The 26496-nt window shown below is 37.8% G+C and overlaps 1 protein-coding gene across 2 annotated transcripts in view; it reads left to right on the top strand.

The window, feature by feature from the left end:
• Nucleotides 1-8170: 8170 nt before the first annotated feature.
• The window catches only part of herc4 (HECT and RLD domain containing E3 ubiquitin protein ligase 4), a 28387-nt gene continuing 10061 nt past the window's right edge, over nucleotides 8171-26496 (top strand). The window contains exons 1-18 of one of the 2 annotated variants that reach the window (XM_072437106.1): nucleotides 8171-8336; nucleotides 9308-9373; nucleotides 10664-10932; nucleotides 12136-12295; nucleotides 12980-13056; nucleotides 14271-14492; nucleotides 17315-17406; nucleotides 18173-18303; nucleotides 19016-19173; nucleotides 20281-20357; nucleotides 20446-20561; nucleotides 20964-21023; nucleotides 22802-22913; nucleotides 23463-23652; nucleotides 23940-24112; nucleotides 24788-24907; nucleotides 24972-25070; nucleotides 25993-26160. In XM_072437106.1, coding sequence (XP_072293207.1) covers nucleotides 9366-9373; nucleotides 10664-10932; nucleotides 12136-12295; nucleotides 12980-13056; nucleotides 14271-14492; nucleotides 17315-17406; nucleotides 18173-18303; nucleotides 19016-19173; nucleotides 20281-20357; nucleotides 20446-20561; nucleotides 20964-21023; nucleotides 22802-22913; nucleotides 23463-23652; nucleotides 23940-24112; nucleotides 24788-24907; nucleotides 24972-25070; nucleotides 25993-26160 — 2232 coding nt within the window. In that variant the 5' untranslated portion in view covers nucleotides 8171-8336; nucleotides 9308-9365. The remainder of the gene's footprint in view (nucleotides 8337-9307; nucleotides 9374-10663; nucleotides 10933-12135; nucleotides 12296-12979; nucleotides 13057-14270; nucleotides 14493-17314; nucleotides 17407-18172; nucleotides 18304-19015; nucleotides 19174-20280; nucleotides 20358-20445; nucleotides 20562-20963; nucleotides 21024-22801; nucleotides 22914-23462; nucleotides 23653-23939; nucleotides 24113-24787; nucleotides 24908-24971; nucleotides 25071-25992; nucleotides 26161-26496) is intronic. The other variant, XM_072437107.1, reaches the window with a different exon arrangement.

Raw genomic sequence — 26496 nt, 5'->3', positions numbered from 1 at the left:
AACCGAGCAAAGTCGAGAGCAGTTTCTGATTCAAAAACTGCTCTAAACTACATAATATCGCTATTGTTGATTTGTAAATGTGCAAAATGCCAATGTTAAGTGCTCTGTCTATATGCATGTATTACAAATGAGTTCCAAAAGAGTGTGAAGTGATGGTTCTGCACTTTTAAGGTTCATTTTATGGTTTTAGGCTTGACTTGCATCTCAACCAAGTGCAATGACAGGCACATTTGAACCCTCTGAGCCCCAAAAAGCTGGAAAAGAGCACATTTTATACCAAAACGGCCACTCAAAGAAGCAGAATATAGCGCCATCATCGAAGAATGCCTTACAAAGTACCATTAACAAACAAATACAACTGTAAAACAAGACGAATCCACGGCCAATTCAGCACAAATCTTAGTTCATTTTGTGTACATAATAAGCCTATTTTTATTTTTATCCTATAGCAGATTTAAATTGTTATTCTTTTTGATTTTATACAGGTTATTTTATCACTGTTCATTGTTTTATGTTGCAACGTATCACCAGAGCATGTTCCTATGTTTGTGAATTCTGTTCATTGGCAATGGCAATAAACCTTTTCTGATTCTGAAGTGACTAAAACGCATCAGGAATGTGGTACTTAAAGATGCCTTGACTTGACTTCAACGTGTTAAAATAAGACCACCATTTTAACTTACCTCATTGAGTCCTTTTGAGAGCCACATTATGACCATCAGCAGACCGACCGCGGCCTAAAACAAAGAAAACGCTCCAATCAGCATCCAAAGTCACATCACTTTAACCTTCAAACTGTTTACATCAAAAACATCTCAAAAACACATCAAAAACACATCAAAAACACCTCAAAAACACCTCAAAAACACATCAAAATCACATCAAAATCACATCAAAATCACATCAAAAACACATCAAAATCACACAAAAAACACATTAAAAACATCTCAAAAACACATCAAAATCACCTCAAAAACACACAAAAATCACACAAAAAACACATCAAAATCACATCAAAAACACACCAAAAACACATCAAAAACACACCAAAATCACACAAAAAACACATCAAAAACATCTCAAAAACACATCAAAATCACCTCAAAAACACACAAAAATCACACAAAAAACACATCAAAATCACATCAAAAACACACCAAAAACACATCAAAAACACACCAAAAACACATCAAAAACACACCAAAATCACATCAAAATCACCTCAAAAACATACAAAAATCACATCAAAATCACATCAAAAACACACCAAAAACACATCAAAAACACACCAAAATCACATCAAAATCACCTCAAAAACATACAAAAATCACATCAAAATCACATCAAAAACACACCAAAAACACATCAAAAACACCTCAAAAACACATCAAAATCACCTCAAAAACACACAAAAATCACACAAAAAACACATCAAAATCACATCATAAACACACCAAAAACACATCAAAATCACCTCAAAAACATACAAAAATCACATCAAAATCACATCAAAAACACACCAAAAACACATCAAAATCACATCAAAAACACATCAAAAACACACCAAAATCACATCAAAATCACCTCAAAAACATACAAAAATCACATCAAAATCACATCAAAAACACACCAAAAACACATCAAAAACACCTCAAAAACACATCAAAATCACCTCAAAAACACACAAAAATCACACAAAAAACACATCAAAATCACATCATAAACACACCAAAAACACATCAAAAACACACCAAAAACACATCAAAAACACACCAAAATCACATCAAAATCACCTCAAAAACATACAAAAATCACATCAAAATCACATCAAAAACACACCAAAAACACATCAAAAACACCTCAAAAACACATCAAAAACACATCAAAATTACACCAAAAACACATTAAAATCACAATCGTTGCTCACCCCGACGAGGTGCAGCATCTTCTCCGTCTTTGTCTGTCTTCTCACTCTGCTTTGAATGTGTGGAATAAAAACACGGGGCCAAACTGCGACAGGTGAAGCAGAAAACACCCTGAGGAAACCGGCCGTACAAGATCAACCGCAAAGACACGAGACAAAGACGTTGCGCAAACCGTGTGAGTGAAATGTGAAATGTGGCTGCTTGGAACCAGGTTGTGACTGACGTTGCTGTAAATAGCACGGGAAGACAATACAAAAGGGTGTATTTATTTATTTAGTTGTTGGCGGAGTCTGGTTTGAGTTGGTGAGTCAAGCTTTGATGCACGTTTAAAGGTTAAAATTAGACGTTGTATTTGTCTGTTGGAGCTGAATAAAGAGCAGAATAATAATCAGTGATGCACAAAGATGTATGACAGAACAGACTATCGCGTCAATGTGTCTTTCAAAATCACAACCTGCCTTTATTTCATCTTTAAGTTTGACCAGTTGATGTAGCTATATAGGAATCGTGATTAAAGGCGGGAGGACTTGATGAAAAGGAATATCTTGATCATTTTTGGAGCAGCCTGATAATAATAATCAGGAGATATTGTGGCAAATAATTATAAATGTGCTAAAACAATGTATTTACTTCTATTACCTCCATTAAATTAAAGTGAATTAAGCAAAAAATCTCTTTGAAATTAGAACATTAATCTTCTTAATCAGCTCTTTTTGACGCAATTTTAGTTAGATTTAAAAATAATAATCAACAATAGACCTGATATTCAAATGATATTATTATAAATATTTTAGATTTCTCCATCTCTAATCATAATCCTCATAAGTGGAGAGAAACATCTATTATTATAGTAGAAAAAGCTTCAGTTGTAGTCATCTGGACTCAGTTTGAAAAAATATTTTTTTCAAACTGAGTCCAGATGACTACAACTGAAGCTTTATCTACTATGGAACACGCCTGGACGAATGAGGGATTACACCGACATCTATTATTATGTCAAATCCATGCACTTTTTTGAGCTTTTGACTTGGTTATAATGTTGTTCCTGCATAATTTGTTGTAGCCCCTATCCCCGCCCACTTCTCTGACCTCACTGGAGCAGCTCAGACGCTGAGTGAACCGTGTAGGGTTAAAACATTTCACTTTTCAGCCACTTTCCAGCAGTGATATGATAAAAATGCATACATAAAATGCTTGGTAGAAGAAAATGTCACGTCAGTTTTGCAGTTTCGAACATGAAGTCAATGCACTTGTTTCTATTTTCTGGCAGTTTTAGGTCAATATTGCAGTTTACAGTGAACACAATGTCAAATGATGATGTACATAATGTTAAAGTTGAATGCTCAATAACTGAAAAAAGTCTGAGATGCTTTTATTTTTGCTGCGAGGTCAAGTTAAGCACAGAAACACTTGAATTCAAAATATAGCTGTGAACCTTTCCATCTAGACCACACAGAATTGGCCAAAACGTCTGCTTTTATCTTCTTTTTTTAAGAAAATTTTGAAACGTACGGTGTCAGAAAGCGTGCAAAGAAAGTCTGTACGTAGCTCCTTTCATTTCTTGTGATTCGACTCTGGGTAAGTCCTCAGAACCTCACTCAAAACCTCAAAACCTTTTCTGATTCTGACCTTTCTCCAGTCCTTTGAGAATAAAATCTGCAAATAGTCTTTCCCCGTCTCATGAAATACTTTAAAAACTCTGTATACACACATTATTTCATTTTTCCTTAATATGTAATTTATCTCTGTGCGTGTTGGCTTCACATCACAGTTTGAAAAGGAAATTTGCTCTGGAAATCTCTGCTTTTGACTCAAAACCGCCGGGAAAACACGTCTGGAACATCGCGACCGAGGACTCTTTTCCAGACCACGACATTGGTGAGGAATATTTGAGAATTGTGCTTTTTTAAAACCGAGATTGACTTCAAATATTAGAGAGAGTTTGTGAGTTCTCCGCAGTGGGAGCAGCTCTGATGATGAAAGGTCACAAACAGGGGAAATGACTGTCATTGATCAAAGGCTCAAAACCGGCTTAAGTGAGTAAAGACACAGAGTAAACATAGAACTACCAGGATTATTTTAGTATTTCTAATGTACACACAGAGGAAGACATATTGATTTACTGTTTACTTTAAAATATTTACTATTGGCTTGAGTTGTGATGATTAGATCTGGTTAAAGAAGTTATTTTCTCATGCGTTGAGGACAAAATCAAATTAAAAATGATAACAATTTGTGTGCAGCGTCTTTGAGCGTTTATGACAATCTTTTACAAAAACTATGAATAAACACCTCCATTTGGTTGTAACGTTATGTCTCTCAATTTTTCTTTAGACTTTTGGTTATTAAATTTTCACATTTGAAAACATTTACCATTGGGCGGAGCCTTCCTGAAGTACTACTATTACTTCAGGAAGGCTCCTCCCAATGGGCTGGTCTTACCACAGAACAGTATTAATATCGGAGTTCTCGATCTAAATTCTGTTATTGACAATGACTCTTGGATGAGAGTCGAAACGTCTATTTTTTCTAACTGAGTCCAGATGACTACAACTGAAGCTTTTTCTACTATGGAACACGCCTGGACGAATGAGGGATTACACCGACATTAATAATTAACTGTACATCCTAAATTTAGAATCAGATTGTTGGGATAATCTGATAAAAGTGACACAATTAATAAAGCTAATCCTCTGTTGGATTATGAAGCCTGTCAAAATAACAGTTATTTTTGGTTTAGTTCCATACTATTTGAGATTAAATATATGATAAGGTGGATTTCCCATGATCCTCAGCTCCGGTAAATTTGATCATGTTTCTCACCTTGATTTCCTACAGTTCTGTTTAATACTGTACATCCGCATTGATGATTGTAAAAACATCCGTATCATACAATGTGCTCTTTGTTTAGTGTTCATTCTCTTCCTGTTATTGTGGAGTCAGAGTCGTCTCATTCTCTCTCTCACTTACAAACTCACTGTTACAAGACTTTGGAGATGTATGAATGAGGCCCAAGTAATTCACTTATATCTGCAATGTCACAAGTAAAATGTTTGTGTTATGGTTATTGGAAGAAAAAAACGTCATGTTTTTAAGATTATTCATGATTATTGACACACAGATGCCCAAAAATGATTCAATTCTCAATTTGTTCTAATTCAAACAGTCTGGGTGACTCATTTCTCTTCTATATGTGACAAGCTGCATAAAATAATATGGCATCAAAGACAAACTACTTAAATGTTTCAAGAGTTCACATAAAATTAAAATTAACCTTTTTTTATTTTTTTACATTTAAAAGTCCACAATGTTGTGACATATGAATAATCAAGATAATAGATGAATTGATTAATTTTGACATCCTCAAAAACTTCATATTTGTTCTATTTACCAAGCAAACAAAAAATACAACACAATTTGATAATGACCTGCAGAGTTCAAACTCCACATGACTCCATGCCACCCGGGAGTCAAACACACAACCTTCTCATTGCAAGGTTGAAGCACTAAATACTGTGCCACCGCATCACCCAATGTAATATAAATTCACCCTAAAACTTTATTAAAATATATAAATTAAAAATAAAGTCAATAGCTCCACAATGTTGAGGCCAAAGCTGCAGTTCACGTTTACCACCAGCAGAGGGAGACAAAGAACAGTGTCTGGAGAAAGCTGAGGACATGAACTGTTTTATTTCATTGAGATGACTAATTAGATGAATATTTTTTTATGTAATATCATAAGGATTTTAAGCATGTTTTTAAGTGATTTTAGAAGCAAAAAGTGGTCGTTTTTCAGTGTTATTAATACTTGATAATAATAATCCAATGTAAAAACGCTGTCTCATGCATCACTGGGCTAGATATAGACTTTACATCAGCGTAATGTCGGGTTCCCTAAATAACAAGCAGGTTTTTGCTCTCCGAGTTTGGAAAACACCCTTATAAAGTATTATTGTGTAATTCTAGGCATGCTTCATGGATCGTTTTACTACAGAGAGGTGCGCATGCGCGGTCTGTTCCCGTCTAGAACCTTTAGGATGGTTCGCGACATTTCTTCACTCCAATGAAAGACAGATCGTTACGACAGGTGAACTTCCGGTCTGTCCAGGGCAGCTCCAAAGTAAAAGTCCCTTTGTATGTTAGTCCAATCTGCAAATAGACTGCAAGAGACACAAAAGCTAAACAAAAAGAAAATAGCCAGAAACAAAGACTCAGTGAGAGCTACAGATGGTGAAAATATCAAACTACTGTCGACAAGGTTTGTAATATGAATGAATGTATTATTGAACAATTTAAAATATCCATTGTACAAACAGCTATGCTAATGTGATGAGCTAGTAACAGTGATTATATGGACAAAAGTTTAATTATCTCTCTCTCCTTTTTTAATGGTATAGTGTAAAACAACAACAACAACAACAACAACAACAACAACAACAACAACAACAACAACGTCTGTGCATTCGATTCCTTTCCACTTTGATCCCGTGGGCGTTGAAGACATAAACAGAGGTACGAGTCAGCTCTCTCGTCTGGCTCTCTCTTTCTCTCTCTCCTTTTTCTTTTTTACAGTATAGTCTAAAACACACACTTTGAAGATGTACAACTACAGCAGGTGGTGGTAAATGCACCTTTTCAGTCGGCTGCCAAACCGCCACACAGAGAGCGGTCTGTGTGTGACGGTTGTGGACCCGCAGTGGTAAAAGTGATCCACACTGACGAGAAGTACCGTGAGTGCGTCTTCTCCTTAAAACGCTGTATTTACGACAGTGAGGGGCCAATTCTGCCTGTCCCAGAGGCTGTGGGGGGCGTGGATACTGTTTTATCTCCCAAGGGGGGCGCGCCAGAAAAGGTTTGAGACGCTCTGGACAAATAGATCTAAAGGTTACAGTTTAGAGGAGATTCAAAGAAATAGGGCCGGTCCTACTCTATATACACACCAGCAGCTGCATAAGAGGCCCCCAAAATCAGCAGAGGGCCCCCAAGAACTCCTCACATTTGATTGCAAATGATGGAAAATGTTGCTTTGCATTTAAACCAACTGGGTAACTTTAAACATTGTCAAGACCTCATACTTCCACCTCCGCCGCATCGCCAAAATCCGACACTGCCTCACCCTCCCCGCTGCTGAATCCCTCATCCATGCCTTCATCTCCTCCCGCCTTGACTACTGCAACTCCCTCCTCACTGGCATCTCCTCCCATTCCCTCCATAGACTCCAAATGGTCCAAAACTCTGCTGCCCGCCTCCTCACCCACACCCGGTCCCGTGATCACATCACTCCCGTTCTCCGCTCTCTCCACTGGCTCCCCATCAAGCAGCGCATAAACTTTAAAATACTCCTCCTCACCTTCAAAGCTCTTCACCACCTTGCCCCCCCCTACCTGTCTGACCTCCTCATCCCCCACCGCCCCACCCGAGCTCTCCGATCCTCCTCCTCTCTCACCCTGACTGCACCAACATCCCGACTCAAAACTTTTGGCGACAGAGCATTCTCCCGAACAGCACCCCGACTCTGGAACTCCCTCCCCCAACCTGTCCGCCACTCTCCCTCACTCACAACATTCAAATCCCGCCTAAAACATACCTCTTCACCCAAGCCTATGACCTCCCCTACCCCTAGCCTCCTCTACCCCATTGCCTACTCTTCTACCCCCTGTTACATCCCCATCTTTTTCTCTCTACTTCTTCTGTCTTGTTCATTTTATCTGTATATTAATGTGTTCTGTACGTGTTGTCCCCCCTGTCTGTAAATACCCCCCCCCCCCCTTTTTTATTATGTTCAGCGTCTTTGGGTCACTGAAAAGCGCTATATAAATAAAAGTTATTATTATTATTATTATTAAACATTTTTGTTTAAAGTTACCCAGTTCCAGGTAAAGCTAAAAAATAAGAAGACTATCTCAATATTTTATATGTTCTAATATTGTCAAACGTGCCAAAAGGTGTCTTTATCAGTTGAGATTTAAGTATCAGACAAATGTGAACAAAAATATGCACTTCACCGTACACCCTTGTTTAAAATATTACAACGTAAGACCATTTTTCTTTTTTTGGCAACATTTGAAGCAATTATTATATTTTCTTATGTAACTGATGTACCTGATATTCAATTTGATATTTAACGCGTCGACTTTTATTTTGAAATGTGCCGGAAGTCGCCTCGCGCTCACTGCCGTAAACTGCACAGACGTCTCCACACCGCTTCTCACTACAGCGGTTGTTGACATCTAACTAGCCTCAGAGTTGTGGCTGTTCCGGACTTAAAACCGAACTGTGCGTGACTCTTCTGTGGTTTTGGACAATGCGCTTCTGCGGCTACAATGTCCAGTGCTAAATGTCCAGTGCTAAATGTGACTTTATCCAGCGAAACGAAACGAAAAGTGAGCAGATAACTGGCCGGTTTTGGTAAGAAATGTCTGTCATACTCGTGCTAAATGCATTACGAACAGCCCGAATAAGCCTGTTATGGTCAGAATTACCTTAAGTCCATGTCACGAACTCGTATATCCAACAACGGAGCTAATTTCTTACAAATTAGCCCAGGCTTGGTGTCAGATTGTGCTAACATTAGCCGCTAACACTTGACAGTAAAGCGTGTTTAAATCGCCTCTTATAATTCTTCCTGTTGGCAAACCTGGGTATTTTTCTTCGTAGTTGCTAATCCACAGCTTGCTTATGTAGTATTATGGTTATTTAAGATTGTTATTTGCCATAAAAAGCTTGCAGTAGTAGTTGTAGTTGGGCTTGTCAATAGAAGGAGCCACTTCAGCAGAATTAAAACATTTGCTTTGTAGTTTTGGCTTCAGGGGTGCTTGTAGCACTAGCACATATATTAGCATATTTTCAATAACTAAACGTCTTTTAACACTTTTGCAGGTGTTATGTCGCAGTGCTGTGGTGTTCGTGTGGGGGTTTATTCATAGGTGTTCGTAAATATGTCCTAAAAGTCTGAGAAATTACTGTCAAAGTAAAGTTACACCTCAAATTAAGCTGAAACTGTCTCTGAACCCTTTGGAGTACAAACAAATGACTGAAATCTTTGTAAAACTGACAATCAGATTTAAACCGTGCTGAGATTTGGAGAATAAATGACTTGTAATAATGTAAAATGTTTGATTTGACAGGAAATGGGTGAGTTATAGCTTTGATTATAGTCTCACAGGCCCAAAAATTACATTAGCCATAAAAAATTTGACATAATGGCTTCAAATTCCTTCATCTGGTTTTAATGTTTTCGTTGTGAACCGCAAAACTGTTCCATATTTGACAAACTGGGATTAGAAATATTACTGACGTTGCATGACATTGTAAAAAGACTATGATTTGATGTATCTATATTGTAATAATCCAGATATTTTAAACAACACTCTTTTCAGGATGAAAACCGTGTAAAGGACTTCACAACTTCACTGCTGAAAATCAGATGGGACTGTTATGTCTCAGTATGTAACGTATTCAACATTTCTAAACATAAACTTCCAAAAAGCTGCTTGAATGTGAATATTTTCTGTCTAAATACGACTGCTTTGTTTCCATTTTCCTGTTTGATAAATATTAAAATGTATATTGTGTTAATAGAGCTCGACTTCTTTATCTTCTGGTTAAATCATAAACAAAAGCACAACTTCAGCACCGGATATGCATCTTTTCAGACGTTATTTGAATTCAGGACGATGTTTTCTTTCATTATTTCGTTAGATCTAGTCAAATATGACACAGTGAGTTCTCTTTTACTGTATTGTGACTTTTCAGGACCAAGATCAGCTCACGTTTGAGCTTGGCCTCATTTGTAATCTGCTTATTCAGCTACAGGAAACTTCTAGAAGGACGTTCCTCACAGTGAAGGAATTTAACAAGGCTGTACATGTAGACACGGTAGTATCTTTTATGGGAGCATGGACAACACAGTAATGAACAAATATAAAGTTATACATGTTGTAAAAGGTGACTTGAAAGGCTTTTAACCTTGTATTAACAATGTCCCCTCCTGATTGGAGAACTCTTTTCTTTTGTACTTTTTTATGATTTATGTATGTCTGAGTTATCCTGTGTTTTCCTGTATTTGTGATTTGTTTACGCCTATCCCCTATCTCCGCCCACTTCTCTGCAATTTCTTGCGATTGTTTTTAAAATTCAGAATCCAAGTCATACATGTAGGGTTAAAAAATGTTGCGTAGTCATTTCAACAATAAAAACACATGAAAAATGGTCACAGTTCTGCAATTTTGAACAGGAAGTCAAGGTGCCCATTTTAGGTCAATATGCTGAATAATCTTCTGCAAATGATGAGTTTAATATCAAATACTTCAGCGAAAGAAGAAGAAAAGCACAATACTGTATGTGTTCTTTAACGGAATTAATTTGTTGGGACTAGTTATTTCTGATTTAGAGCTGTGACATTTGGACAGAAGGATTGTTTTGGGGATTCGGTATGCAAGTCATACTAGAATCACATGCACTTCAGAAAATGCTTCGCTGCATAAATGCTTTATAAATAATAAGAGACAGTCAGACATTATGAGGAGAACAATGCTCACATCTTGACTCAATAGTACTATAAAAACTCTTATTTTGCTCCTCTTTTCAAAACAATTAGTCCTCTTATAAACTTGCTTATTACAAAGACAGAATTAATTGCTTTTCCTCTTTCATTAAACTTTGATATCACTCATCAGTACCAGATTTTGTGTATATTATTAACACGTGTAACTTAAATGTGTGTGTTTTGACAGAGACGGTGGCACGTTGGGTTGGCCGTGGAAGGGGGGGACGACCATGCTGTGTTGGGGCAACGCTTCGTACGGACAACTGGGCCTGGGCGGCATCGACGAGGAGATTGTAGTGGAGCCGCGCAAATGCGACTTCTTCCACGGCAAGCGGGTGTGCGGGGTCGGCTGCGGCACCCGACACTCGGCCTTCCTGCTCGACGACGGAACGGTCTACACCTGTGGCTGCAACGACCTCGGGCAGCTCGGCCACGACAAGGCCAGGAAGAAACCAGGTGAGGATTGAAGTTAAGGTTAGTCAGGTAGTAGCTATGGTTAAAGGACACATTATGTAATGTTTCCTTTTTTAAACTTTTTAAAAAACAACTTTTAACCATGTCACAACATTGTTCCCTCATAAATAACATACTCGAAGTTGTATTTAGCTTCATTCACACATCTTTGTCGTCCTCCTTACTAAGTCCTCCTTTCTGAGCCGCATAAAAACTCCGCTCCAAGTTTGCCAGTTTTGTGACATCAGTTGAGTTCTGAGCTCTTATCTACTGTTTTATGTCCATAACTCATCACCAGACTTGTTCAAAGCATTTTTGCCGTCACATTGTGTTTGTAACAACCATTTGTCTGCATTAGCATGACAGAGGAAAGCTAGCTTTTGTTTATGGTAATTCCCCCTGGTGCCAGTAAATGGATTTCTAAAACCATTCTAGATTAGGAAACGCCTGACTAAGAGTAAGTCCTGTGTGCTAGATTATTTTAAATTCTAAAACATGCGATGACAAATAAATTAAAGAGTTAGCTCTAACTCAGGGGTGTTTTTGACTGGGGGCCGCATTCTGAAACCTATACGGAGCAGAGGGCCACAAACAAACCTGACAATGTTGAATTTGTCAAATGTGAATAATTTGAAATGTTGCATTTGACATAGTTTCGATGAGCCTCTACACCTTTAATAAGACTTTGACCATTAATATTAGGTTGGTATAACATAAACATGAATGAATTTTCCAATTTCACAGTAAAAAGTACTACTTTTTGTTGTTTGGACAAACCGCATCAAGCCAGAGGGCCAACAAATATTGGTATGAGGGCTGTAGTTTGGACATGCCTGTGCTAAATAGTCGGGTCCAGAGGGATGGAAGTGACCTGGTTGTCATGGTAATGAGTTGCCTTCTGTTGCTAAACTATATTTGTGACTGATTTATGTTTTATTTTATAGCATAAGATGAGATAAGGCTAAGAGTTTTTAACCATTTACCTTAATGTTGTTCCTGACCTTATGCATTACCCTAAACTTCATAACTTTGAATGATCAATCAGCGCTGACTGTTCCTCCAAAGTAAAGGTACTCAAGAGCATGTTTAAAGGTAAATAAGAATACAAGCATAATATGTGTCCTTTAAGGTTAGGATTGGTCTCCAGGAAGATGATGTTTAAGTCAGTGTAAGTTCTGGCTCATTCCCAGTGTTCTTTTCTTCCAGAGCAGGTTGTCGCTCTGGACGCACAGATCATCGAGGCGCTGTCGTGTGGAGAGTCTCACACTTTGGCGCTGAACGATAAAGGGCAAGTCTTCTCGTGGGGCCTGGGCTCCGACGGACAGCTCGGACTCAACAACTTTGATGAATGTGTTCGTGTGCCTCGGTAAATACTGAAGGGATTAATGCTAATGTTGTGATTCATGCTACGGCAAGTATTGTGATATCAACCCAATACCAATACAAGTGAGTTTTTATTAAAATGCATTCAAACTCAAGAACTCATTTTACCTTTGCAAATAGAGGCTTTCAATAACTTTGCTCCTCCCCGGCTTGAACTTATTAAGAATTAATTATACGCCCCATGTGCAGATAAACAAAAATTTAAACAGTGTATTTCAAAAAAAGATAAAAATTAGACTGAAAAACAGAATGTATCGACTGTTTGAATTAGATAATTGATTGTTTTGATGTGTTGTTGTCCAGTATAATCACCTTGTACCTATTCATTCATATTAAAAAGCAGATTAATAAGGTTAAAATCATCATAAGTCCTACATTGGCAGCAATATTTGATTTGTGAATTGATTTGAGAGCAGCAGGGTGACGTATGTTTTGTTCCTTGGTGTTGTGTGACATATGTGGCTCAAATGGCATTTTGAAAATCCCTTGTGCGTCACTAGAAAAGCAGGGTTTTAAAAGTTTCCGTTGTTGTGTGAGATTATTACAGTATGTAGGTTGAGAGTTTTGAAACGAAGGCACATTCAAATATAGTTTAGGAGTAGACGAGGGTAAAATGAATGGGTTAATGTTTTTTCTTTCTTAATTCATTTTTGTTCCTTCTTTTCAGTAACATCAAGAGTTTGTCAGATGTACAAATCACTCAGGTCGCTTGTGGATACCGACACTCCCATGCACTTTCAAAAGGTTGGTACACGTTATAGGCATGACTAAACCCAAAACTGAACCTGGACGACATCAGGACTAAACAAGGACTTGAACAGGACCAAACAAGTCCAAATCAGGATGAAAATGGGCTCAATTTAGGACCAAATAAGGACAAGTGTGAACAATACAACAACAGGTTTGATCTCCACTCATGGCATTGAACACTATTGTAATGTCCTTGGGCAAGACACTTATGAACGTGTCACTGTATCTGTGGGAAACCGAGGGGAAAACGGCAGCCACACCTCTTGTCAGTCTGCCCCGGGCACCAACAAGACTGAAGAGTTCTCTATTAGTATTAGAATTTGTCGAAAGAGTATTTTTCCATGTTTCAAGTTCAGTTTATTTGTCATTTGCAGTTTAAAATCACATTGGAAAGACGTGCAAAAAAGCTAAAAAGAACAACCACACAAACACACAATGGACATAACTTACAAAACACAAAAAGTACCATGACAAATTTGACACTGTGAAAGTAAACAAGCTAAAAAGATAAAGTTTATGTGATATTTTTGTTAGATATTATGAATGAAAATAATGTCTAGTGGATTTTATTAAGGAGTGATGGAATAATAATTTGATTGCAGTAAAATACATTTGGCTTTTGAAAACATTACTTTACAAAGAGCAAACTGCAAGCCTCTGATTACGTTTTAAAATGGCACTTATCTGTCATTGGAGTGATTTAAACTAGCTGTACTGTAATGGAGTCAAAGGTGTCCTGCTTCAGTACAGATTTATTGTAAAAGCAGCTGTTTTCAGGTCAAAATGAGACGACTGTGTGCTGTCGGCATCTAATGACATGGAGTTTTATTCTCCGTGAAATTAGCTTTACTGTTATAGAAAACTCTTGCCTGGGATCCAGAAGATGCACTAGAGTTAGACAAACCCAAAGAATATCGTTTGTATACATTGGACATCTATTAATAATGCTCAAAATGTGGTATTTTCATATGATGGACATGGAAATGAGAACAAAATAATTAATATTTGAGGGAGTGGTGCAAGAAACGCATGTTCAAACCATCTCATATTATTCAATGTTGGTGTGAAAGTAGGATGTCTGAAAACTCCTTTATCATTACAGAGTTTACGTTTTTTTGAGTAATATTTAGTTAAAGTATGAAGTAATCACCTCTGCAAATGTTTTTATATATCAGCGTTTTCCCCGACCGTGTGCTTTTGTTCCGTAGGCGGCCACATATTTTCGTGGGGCCAAAACCGTTCCGGTCAGCTGGGTCTGGGGATAAACGGCCAGAGCATCTGCACGCCTCAGCTGGTCCAGTCTCTTCAGGGCATTCCCTTTGCTCAGATAACAGCAGGGGGCGCTCACAGCTTCGCACGCACTTTCTCAGGAGCCGTGTTCGGCTGGGGATGCAACAAGTTTGGTCAACTCGGACTCAGCGACACTAATAGTAAGAATATTTACTGGTATTTGTGTTTCCGTTCACTTTATAAACAAATATAGTTGGAAGACCTACATTTTATCACGTTAATACAGTGTTTTTGGTCCACACTTTCATTGAAGTAAATCAGTGGTCCCCAAACTTTTTGACTCGAGGGCCACATTGGGTTCTAAAATTTGACCGAGGGGCCGGGCCAGGAAAATATGGATGGTGTGTTTGTGTGAACTAATGAATTACTATAAATTACACGCAAGATTTGACCTGTAACTTGTAACAAAGCAACAAATGCAAGGCTCAATGTACAAATTGTTTTCCAAATGCATTAAATAATGATTAATTTAATTACATTTCAGTTGAATAAACACAGCAGGAAAATTGACCTTCAATTTCAGTGGGAACAGTGTTGTTGATCTCCCTGTTTTGCATCAAAGTCTGGTGTAAGTTTTGTTGTGGGAATTCTCAGGATCGATCCTTTAGTGTTGATCAGTGAAACTGGATCTGTGACGGGCTTTGTTCATGTTCATGACACTGAATGTCTCACATATGCAGGTCGAGCCAAACAAGACCAGCATCTTCTGTACGTCCTCCGGAGGTTTTGTTTCGTTCAGTGAAGCATAAAAGTCGTTAAGTTTAAGAGTGTTGGACCGTTTTTTTATTAGCATTTCTTCTACCCATAAATTATCTAGTAGTAACAGCATGGAATGATTAATATCCATAAATAAAAAATCTTAATAAATGTCACCAGAATATGCAAACATTTTGACTTTAATGTTACATTTTTGCACTTCTGTCCTTCTCACGTCTCCAGTGGTTGGACACTTTGTCCAGGTTGATGCTTCGTTTGCTTCTTGCTTTGACTTTATGCTCATCAACTGCTCCAAAATGTGCCACTTCAAGACCATTTCTGGATGATATTATTCATAAACTAACAGGGCCGCATCTGTCATAAACCGCAGGTGCCCACGTTGTAACATGAGATATTTACACATAAATAAACGCAGTTTTTATGCGTCTTTTAAACCGGGGCCTCGTGGCACACGCGGCGCACTGGCGGTCCGCTTTAGTCCTGCTTTAGACCCGCTTTAGAACAAATCACAGCTTGCAGCTCCTTGAAGACTCTATGAGAGCTGATTTACCTGTGTCTTCACATCAGGATCATCTGCTCCTGAGCTCATACTCATCGAGTGAGTGTTACTGTGACATGAGATATTTACACAAATATGGTCCAGATAATGATGCACATGTGTCTTTTGACTCGTGAGTCAGGTCTGGCCAAGAAAGTCTCATCTACACAATAGTGACACGTCAGTTGTCTATTGAACGTGCCCGCGGTCCGCGCTGCGCCCCGGTCCGCGCTGCTCCGCGGTCCGCGCTGCGCCCCTGGTCGCTCTGCGCTGCGGGACTAATAAGACTAATTTCTCAGTGAATATGATTCTGATTGTAATAAAACACACAGCATTTTGAAACTAAAAATGTAGAGAACACGACGTGTCCCCTGGACAGTGCTTCTACTGTCCACAAGATCTACAGTGTGTCAAAAACTTGCGCTTCCTGGTTGATTGACCCCTGTGGCCGTTTGTGGTGAATTTTATTTTCTGCGCGCCATAGATCTTATGTGCGAGCAGTGCGCAATCGCGCAGGCGCAGCTTAGAGGGAACAGTGCCATCGCTTGGGGAAGTATGGGCATTATAGGCGAAATGTAAAGTGAACGGCCAGCCACAGTATCGCGAGTTTGACTCCAATATTTGCTTTAAAAAAAAAAAAAAATATATATATATATATATATATATAATATATTATATATATATATATATATATATATTATATATATATATATATATATATATATATATTATATATATATATATATATATATATATATATTTTATATATATATATATATATATATATATATTATATATATATATATATATATATATATATATATATTATATATATATATATATATATATAATATATATATATATATATATTATATATATATATATATATAATTTTTTTTTTTTTCCAAATAATTTTTTTATTTAACTTGGACAAGCTTGGCGGGCCGGATTGAAAGGCCCAGCGGGCCGGATGGTTTGGGGACCACTGAAGTAAATGATTGTGTGCTGATGTGCTATAGGCTAAGGCCAACAAGCTAATTAAAAAAAATAAATCAAAGGCTGAAATGGCCGTTTTTGTCATTTTTAATCATATCATGCTCTAATTTTGTTGCATTTTTTATTTAGCAAAACCATAAATCTAAAATAATATTGCAATAAAAATAAATGCAAATAAATATTCAGGATGCTTCGCTCAGTGACAGGACCCAAGCTCCGCCCCTGGGTTAAGTGTTTAATCGTTAACCATGAACACTCCTAGTATTTGTAAAGTTACCATCTATAATGAGTAATTGGAGCTACTTTTTTGACCCTCTACACCAGGCAATTATTTTCCTCCGAGGGCCATATTCAAATCATTGGTGTAAAAAAAAGAGAAAAATGTAAAATAAAATAAAATATCACTTTTCTGTCAAGTATAGGCTATTGAATCTATTATTTAATTAATTTCATCTCATCTTTATTAAGTATACAAGTGCAGACAGATGTTACAAACAGTTAGAAAATAGAAACTAAAATCTTTCCAGGGGCCGGATTAAAACATGCCGAGGGCCACATCTTGCCCCTGGGGCCACAAATGCCCGGGTCTGGTCTACACAGAAGTGATGCTAGACTTTTTTTTCTACCGGTCATTTGAGAAAACGGCTGCTTAAACATTTTAATTATGAAATAATAAATAAAAGAACTCACATTGTTGTTTTTATTTCTTAGATCGGTATTTCCCTGCTCTGCTGAAGTCGCTGCGATCACAGAGAGTGGTTTATATTTGTTGTGGAGAAGATCACACGGCGGTGCTCACAAAGGCAAGTCACGTTTACAGCAGGGATTTTCCTAATGTTTGTTATTTAATGCTTCACTATGTAACTTTCTGTTCGATAAGCGGTCCACGAGTGAGACGCTTGAGATGTTATTGCTAGTAGATGGTGCCACTTTTTTCTGGCTGATCATTATTTCCCAAAAAAGTACATCTTATTTATAACGTGTAATATTTAACTACAGCAGCCCAGCAGTGGTGAACTCTTAATTCATGTTTATTTGATTCTCTGGATTTGGGGACGAGCTGCTCATTTTGAAAAGACTCGCACACTTCTTTTGACTCTAGACTTGTAGTTGTTTTCCTTTTATAGTTTTTTTTGTGGTTGTCGGCTTTTGATGTGAATTTTTCTGTTCTTTGCTGCAGAACAAAGAACGGGTCAGAGTCGGGCTTGATTAAATGCATTTGAACGTTTTCCTGTATAAAAAGTGAAATCGGATGAATAAAAATGCATCTTATTTTTCATAACGCTTTTCAGGACACTCAAAGATGCTTCACAGAACAATGATGAAACAGTCAGACATTAAAACAAAATAAATCAACCAATATAATGTGATCAATTATCTGTATAAGAGGATTAGACATCTATGTTCAGGACATTTTAAGCTTGAGAGGTTTTTGCAGCTTTACAATAACTCTGACTCGGCATAAAACGATACGCTGTAGTTTTCACTTAAGAAAACGACGGCTTGTTTTTGCCCTTATGATGACACGACCCTGTGGTTTGGTGTTTGGGGTTGAAATGTGTTTTCCAGGAGGGAGGTGTGTTTACTTTCGGAGCTGGGGGATACGGGCAGCTGGGACACAACGCCACAAACCACGAGATCAACCCCAGGAAGGTCTTTGAGCTCATGGGAAATGTAGTCACTCAGATTGCATGTGGAAGGTGAGGAAACGGGTCAATATATTACTGAAATGAGTACACTCTTAGTCACCGCTACGACAATCATATTTATTATGATCTATTTAACGACCTTGAAAACATTATCTTACCCTCAAGAAAAGTGTTTTTATTCACTTCACTGGTTCTGATGAAAATGTGCCAGTAGAAGGCAAGCGAATGAAAGGAAATAAGACTGGTTTATAAAAGTACACAAAGAGAAACTGCAGCTGAGATGAACAGTTTTATTAAACATACAAAAAAGCAAGTAGAGTACTTTAAAAGAATAAGAAATCATAGAAAAAAGTTTCAAAGGTATTTTAAAACATTGTCCAGACGTCTACCTTTGAAACTGTTTATGAGTTAATGTAATTGGACGGACAAAACCTAAAATAATACACAGATTTTACGCATTTCAAAAGAACACACAAAAAATACCACAACAAACAATTTTTGAAAGCAACGTGTAAGAAACAAAAACTTAAAGCTTTGTCACTTTTTCACAGTGGGACAATTAACCACAACTTTCATTAAAATTAGAGCACGTCAAACTAAATATCACTATAGTAAAAGTATGGTGTTAGAAAAACTACTCTTAAAATGTATGGTTTATTCAAAAGGTAAATGTAACTTCCCACACAAACAAAACACAACTATGTAATTGATGATGAAATTGGATAAGTTCAGCGTGCCATACTGTGGGACATCTTTCTTCCAGGCAGCACACGTTGGCCTACACGCCATTGTCTGGGAAAATGTACTCGTTTGGCCTCGGGGGAAACGGACAGCTCGGCCTCAAAGCCACCTTCAACAGAAAGAGTCCGGCCTCCGTGAAGGGGCCCTGGACGATCAACGAAAACATGGAAAACAGCTCAGGTGAGGACGGGACGGTCGGCCATTTTAACCAGGCCTAGGTTTGACCCCTGCTGCACTCAAACCACGACGCAAACCACTGTATCCTGAGCCACAGAATACCCTTTGTTGTTGTTGTTGTTTTATTGTTGAGTGTTATCAATTATTATAAATCGATTTTTAAGCAATTTACAATGCTTAACATCACGCCCAGGAGTGAGCAATAGTGACAGAAATGAGTATCTCTGCAGTTTGTCCATGATCTCTTTGAGGATATTCAGACAATATTTCAACAATGCATCAGGAATTTGCCAAAATGTGAATTTAAATGTCATAGTTGAGGTTCAAGTCCAGCTCAAAATGCGAATGGACCATAAAATAAACCATAAATCTAATTTTGCAATTCTCCAAAGCAACAATGGTGATATTATACATTTTTCTAAACATCTAGCACCACTAATCATGCCTTGGAAGCGTTCAATATATTATTATTATAATTTTTATTACCCGTATTCTCTGGACTATAAGTGGCACCGGAGTATAAGTCGCACCAGCCATAAAATGCATAATAGAGAAGTAAAAAACATAAACATACGTTTTTTTTCACATATGAAATTCACATATGAAATTTCCCCATGTGTGGACAATAAAGGATTATCTTATATATAAGTCGCACTGGAGTATGAAATGTGGTTGCAAGTGTGAAAATAACAAATAATATCACATATAAGTTGCTCCGGAGTATAAGTATATAAGTATAAATATAAGTAGAAGTTGCACCCCGGCCAAAACTATGAAAAAAGCGATTTATAGTCCGGAAAATACGGTATTTAGTTATTTTTTTTATTCATGCCTTATTATATATATATTTTGTTTATATTTTGCTATTATATTTATACTGAAGAAAGTTCCTAGTTCTTGTTTTTATTCACTGACGATAGCAATAAACCCTTTTTCTGACACTCAAAGCACTTTACTGTACATTGCATTATTCATTCACTCCTCAAACTCTGAAGACGCAGCTGCCTTGGGGCTGACAAACAGAAATGTGGCTGAAAATCTGCACCAATCCCTGCGAGTGTGAGCTGTAACTGACCGTGATTAGTCATCGCTCTGCCACTTGTTTTGCAGAGTCGGAGGAATGCTGCCTCGTCAAAATGATCTTCGCTGGAGGAGATCAGAGTTTCGCTCATTACCGAACTTCAAATGTACGCGTCTGTGTACTTTCACATACTTTTTTATTACAGTATTTTCATTTCTGTGTTAAAGTCTGATTCTTTTTATCCTTTTTGACAGAGTACTCCGGTCACAGACGATGAAAACAGCCAAAAAAAGATTTGCACCTTAGACGGAGACTTGATTCAGAAATGGCATTCGTACTCATCAGGGCGACTCCCACTGGACATAACCAAGTAATTTAGCTTTATTTGGATTGCAATTCCAATTATCTTATACTTTTACATGAACATTTAAAGTAAGAAAACTCTCTCGTCCCTGTTTAGCCGTTTATGTGCATCAAAATGTACTATTACTGCTAATACAACTAATACTTTGACGTCTGTGTTTTACTGTGATATCCTGCAGTGTTTCTAGTCCAGGGGTGCCCAAAATGTTTACTTTACTATTGCTATTAAGTGTTAAAAAGTTAATCTGCAAAGGCATTTGGAAAGACAGATTTGGTCTCCTTTGCAACTACTGACTGTCTTTTCAAACCGCAATTTAATCAAAATAAATAGTCTTTACAAATCCCGCTGCACCCATGTTCTAGTTCAAATAATTAACCTGTTTTGTCATTTCTGATGTTTATGTTCTAGTGAGATCGACCTTGTGTTTTCGTCTGCGAGTTGTCTAAACGGATCATTTCTCTCCACGAGGTAAACACACTTTATACGCATAATTTACTGCCTCTAATTTGTTTGTTTTGTTTTAGTTCTTCCTCAATAATGGGACTTTGTAGAGTATCTGCCTTTGGTGAATTAAATGATTTCAGATTGATGCATTTGAGAATACATTTGCTGCTTTGAATATTAGATTTTTTTATTGAATGTTAATCTCCAGTAAATCTATTATGATACATCAGCCACAACATTACGACTACCGTATTTTCGGGACTATAAGTCGCACCGGAGAATAAGTCGCACCAGCCAAAAAATGCATAATAGAGAAGAAAAAAATATATACCGTATTTTGCGCACGAAAAGGCGCACCGGATTATTAAGCGCACCATCAGCTATCTGTGTACCATGTGTACTGGTCCATACATAAAGCGCACCGGATGATAAAGCGCATAAGATAAACAAAACAGACCGATAAGTCAGTCAGTTGAGCTTTATGAAACACGTTCAACTCATTCAGATCAACATTGTTCAACATCAAAACACACTCTGCTATCGCTAACAGATATGTTAGCATATCCAAATCAATTCTCAGTCAAGATCACTTGTAAACCCGTAAAATACAAACACAGAACACACTCTGCTACCACTAAAAGACACGTTAGCGTATTCACAACATCTCCCAGCCTCGCTCAGTTGCAACACGTAAAATACATCACAATACACTCACTTTTTCAGTTCATTCCTCGTCATCAAATCCTTCAAATGCAGCTGAAGTACATCCCGCATAGCTATGACCAGACGTCCCGATTTACCTGGGACAGCCCCGATTGTTTACGTCCCGTGTTCCGGTGCATTTGTCCTGGTTTCGCACAGACTTTGTCCTGTGTGTCCCGGTTTAATGTCTGCTGGGGCGCATAATGGTAAAAGCAGCCAAAACGCCGATAGTGCTCCGTGCTAAAATCTCTTTGGTCATGTGATGCCGCTTCTCGGATCCACGCGGCAGTTCAGTCATGATTCCGGCCTTCCTGCCTTCCGGCCTCTGACCACAGTTGACTGATAATTGTCCGTAATAGTCCGTAAGCGCATTTCTTGGGATAATATAACAGATCCAATGGTCTCTTGGCAGCAGCCATCTTGGGACAAGATTCTTGGGGTCCTTCATTTGTGCCTGACTGAAAATGTTGTTTACGTTTTGACAGTTTTGCGTGCGCCGCGTGTAGCAGAAGACTACTGTTCCCAGAATGCTTTGCACACATGTTGTTGGGACTTCCGGTTCCGGAGTACTGTAATTCTAGTCGCGCATCGCGTCTCATGTCCAAAATCTTCTGTATATACCGTGTACCACACAAAATATCTTCGCGGTCAGTAAGCACAACCAGAAATAAACCATATATTAAGCGCACCGGACTATTAAGCGCACGGACGGCTTTTGAGGATGTTAAAAGACTTCTACGTGCGCCTTATAGTGCGAAAAATACGGTATAAGTTGTACTGGAGTATGAAATGCGGTTGCAAGTGTGAAAATAACAAATAATATCACACATAAGTCGCTCCGGAGTATAAATATATAAGTATAAATACAAGTATAAGTCGCACCCCAGCCAAAACTATGAAAAAACGTATAGTCCAGAAAATACGGTCATTCAAAACCAATTGCAAAAAGGAAGGTTGAATTCTGCAAACATCTATAGAAAGGCTTTAGCCAAGAAGATGTATCCTAAGCTAAACAGCAGACGTCTGAGCCTCTTGTGTCCTGTGCTCATGCTGTTTTATTGTTCATTTCTCTTCATCGTTTGCGCTCTATCGTTCGACAGTAACCCAGATCACTACAGCACGAGCGGGAAATGTTCGGGAGTCGACACGACCACGGCTCGACTCCTGTTCGATCGACTCATTCAACAAGATCACTCCGAGGTCTCTCAACTGGTCAGTATTTATGCGTTTGTGCACTCTAAATGAAAAAAGATCCAAATTATTACAAAAGTCTCATCATATAAAAACCGTACTGCATTTTTCTTCTTTTCCACAGCTCTTAAATGCATAAATATCGGAACTAAAACGCACATACGGTACACAAACTTGCTACATTAAAATCCAAGAATCAGACGTCTGTTGTTGAATAATGCACCACGTTTTGAAGTTGTAGTGAAAATATTTTTGTTGTATATGTTTGTTTATGTGGATATACTCAGTAATTGAGTATATTAAGCTTAAACCAGGTAAAAAAAAAAGTCAAATCAAAATCACTTAATTTATCGACACAACACATCCATCCATAAAAATCAGAATACAAAGGAATCAGAATAGTAAATGGCAAATTTGACCATTCTCCAATTCTGTCCTGTCTCCATTTAAAATTTAAACTATTTGTTCTAGATTGTTGTGTATCAAAGTGAATTTCCCAATCTCAACCTTGATGCAAACACACCCATAGAGCACTTTCCATACTTTACCCATCCCGTGTTGTCTCTGTAGATTGCCGCCAGTCTGGAGAAGAACCTGATTCCCAGATTACCCAGCTCTCCTCCCGACATCGAAGCCCTCAGACTCTACCTCACGCTGCCCGAGTGCCCGCTCTTCAGGGACAGGAACAACTTTGTGACCATCACCATCCCCTTTGCCAAATCTGTGCTCAGCCTGAAAGAACCGCCGCTTAAAGTCCTGGGTACGTTTAGGAACAAAAAGTGCCCCAAACATCTAAATAGTGCTTTTCATTGCTTTCAGCTTCTTGTTTTATGCAACATTTTGATGTTTTTTTTTTCATTCAAATTATATAATATTTTGTTTTAAATGGTTTATAGCTATGGCAACAGTGTTTTACAATTACGGTAGTTTTAAGTGAGTAGGTTATTATAGGAGTGTTAAGCGAGTATGTTGAAATTGCCAAAATGTTCCTTAGTTTTACTATTTCATTTACATTTCCGTTTAATATCTTTCGTCTTGATGTTTCAGGAAACTGGTGGAGCTGCTTGGAGGCCCCGGTCTTCCAGCACCTGGTGGAGCTTTACAAAGAGGTGGTGGTTTATCTGCTGCAGATGCACAAAGTGGGAATCCCTCATGTCGAGCAGAGGATCTTCTCCTGTTTTTTAGACACATCTCTGCAACTCTTAGAGGCGCTGCATATGGTGAGCAGATTAAAAAACGTGGGATAAAAAGACACTTGGGACAAAATCATATAGTCGCCAGTTTAATTTACTTGGAGGGAAACATTTTTACAGTCCGAGAGGCAAAAAATTTCAAAGTACAGCAAATGTGAAAGGAGCGTTATATTTATGTAGAAGGTGAGTTGATATGATTTAATGTCTTCTGATCAGGACGAGACATTTTACTGGAGATTATGCATATGTCATTTTATGTTTTACCACAAATATGAATATAGTATAATGATGATTTTAAAAAAAAATCTTACTAAAGAAACTCAACATGTTGTAATTGAAAAATACAATTCATTTCCTCCTGTTTTGCCCCTCAAAAGCTGGAGAAACACCACTTTTCTAATCTACTAAACTTTTACAAAAAATGTAAGACAAATAATTGTGGATATGAATTTGTTTAGTCCTTATTTGGTCCTTGTTTAGTCCTTATTTGGTCCATGTTTGGTCCTGGTTTGGTCCTTGTTTAGTCCTTGTTTAGTCCTTGTTGCGTTTTAGACTTAAATCAATTTTAACTTTTACATTTCTCTTTGAAATAATAGAACCCAAATGAAATAAATACACTGTAATATTTATGTTGCCACACGTATCTTTTTCTTCTAAATACTATCTGTCCTCAAACTAATTCTGTTGTGTTTTCTGCGTCAGGTGAACGAGAAATCTGGACAGATAATCCAGTACGATAAGTTCTACATTCATGAACTGGACGACCTCATAGACATACGGCACGATTACGTCATGTGGGCTCAGAAGCAAATGTATCCAAGGGTGAGTTAAATATATTTAACCCACAGAGACGTCATTTATTCACTACTTTTTAAATTTGTCGCAGGAGCACGACGGCCTGGTGACTTTGTGTCGGTATTCGTTTGTGTTTGACGCACAAGCAAAGACCACGCTTCTTCAGACCGATGCAGTTTGGCAGATGCAGGTGAAGAATCTAATGCACGAGTTTTCTTTTTTTTTTATGTATTTGTAGCAATTCTTGACTCCCATTTTTTTTCTCTACATTTAAATATTTTTTGTAATTTATCTGTACATTTTTCACTTTTAATTAATTTTATGAGCGTGAACAAGACATTTTAATCAGGAATAAAACACAAATATGAGTGCTTCAAGGTACTATTTAGCAGCCGATTAAGTCATGTAATCAATCGGCCTGCCAAATGGGACAACCGTGAATACAATACAAATAAAACTCAATTGGAGAAATGTATGAATGATGAATGATCAGTGGCAGAGACAGTGAGCGTTAACATCATCATAAGAGCCATAACTGTTTCCGGTTGCTATTGTTTTTTAGTATTTTAAGTTTTTTGAAGGCTGGGAATTTTCCTTTTCCTCCTCACTTTCTCCTCACTCATCATCAGAGTTCCTTCATCAGAGGCAAAGAATATTTTGATCTCGGTGGCTTCTTAATAACAAATATAGAGATAAAATAAAGTTCTGAGAATGTAAATGGCCTATAAAGTGTGCATGATGTTAATATAGTCACAAATGATGAGTAACACAAGTTAAAATGCCTTATATTCCAGACTAATATTAATATCAGTGCTTCTTACACATCGTCGTGATAATTTAAAAAAGCACAATTCACTTTTTTGAGGTGACAGACTGCGACCATTTTAGTTAAATTCAGTTAATGTTACGTGTCAAACGCATAGGAATTTCATAAATACAGTGTTTTCCAGAGCAAATACTGTGTCTCAGCCTGGGTTTCTCTTTTATTTTGAAATCCTCACTCTTCTTTCAGCACAAACAGGTCAAATTTCTCCCTCCAAAGTCTGAACTCTGCTCCAAACGACTCGGCTTTTACTGACAGTGTGTTGGCTTTGTCGTTATGTTTGCGTCAGATGGCGGTGGACCAGGCGCAGATGCAGAACTTCAGCTCCATGTTCCATCCCGCGGTGGAGTCGGTGAATCCCTGCCTAATCCTCATCGTACGGCGAGAAAACATCGTCGGAGACACGATGGAAGTGCTGAGGAAATCCAAAAATGTCGACTATAAAAAGCCCCTCAAGGTAATAAAGAGAGAGATGCAAGATATGTATACATCTCTGTTCAAATATGCGACAATTATAGCTGAGGTCTCGTTTATAAAGTTACGTACGGGACTTTCTATGCAAGTCTGTGATGTTAAAAAGACAAGTTCAGCTGGAAATGAGTGATGTTCAGTCCAAAAACGAAGCAGAAGGAGGTCTGAGCTCAGAGAACAAGTGTGAGGAACTTTGTGTCGTTTGTGTCGTTTGCCTACACTTATAGTAAGAATTCCACCTAAAGCTTTATAAACAAGACGCCTGGATTGTAGCTGTGAACTTTTCTTACCTGCCCAGGAAATCTAATACTGATGTACTAAA

The sequence above is a fragment of the Eucyclogobius newberryi genome, unplaced genomic scaffold (genome assembly GCF_026437365.1).
Source record: "Eucyclogobius newberryi isolate DKJ021-1_F unplaced genomic scaffold, fEucNew1.0.hap1 SCAF_8, whole genome shotgun sequence".
Taxonomy (NCBI): domain Eukaryota; kingdom Metazoa; phylum Chordata; class Actinopteri; order Gobiiformes; family Gobiidae; genus Eucyclogobius; species Eucyclogobius newberryi.
Note: the sequence above shows the minus strand (reverse complement) of the source record. Positions and strands in the feature narration are given on the sequence as shown.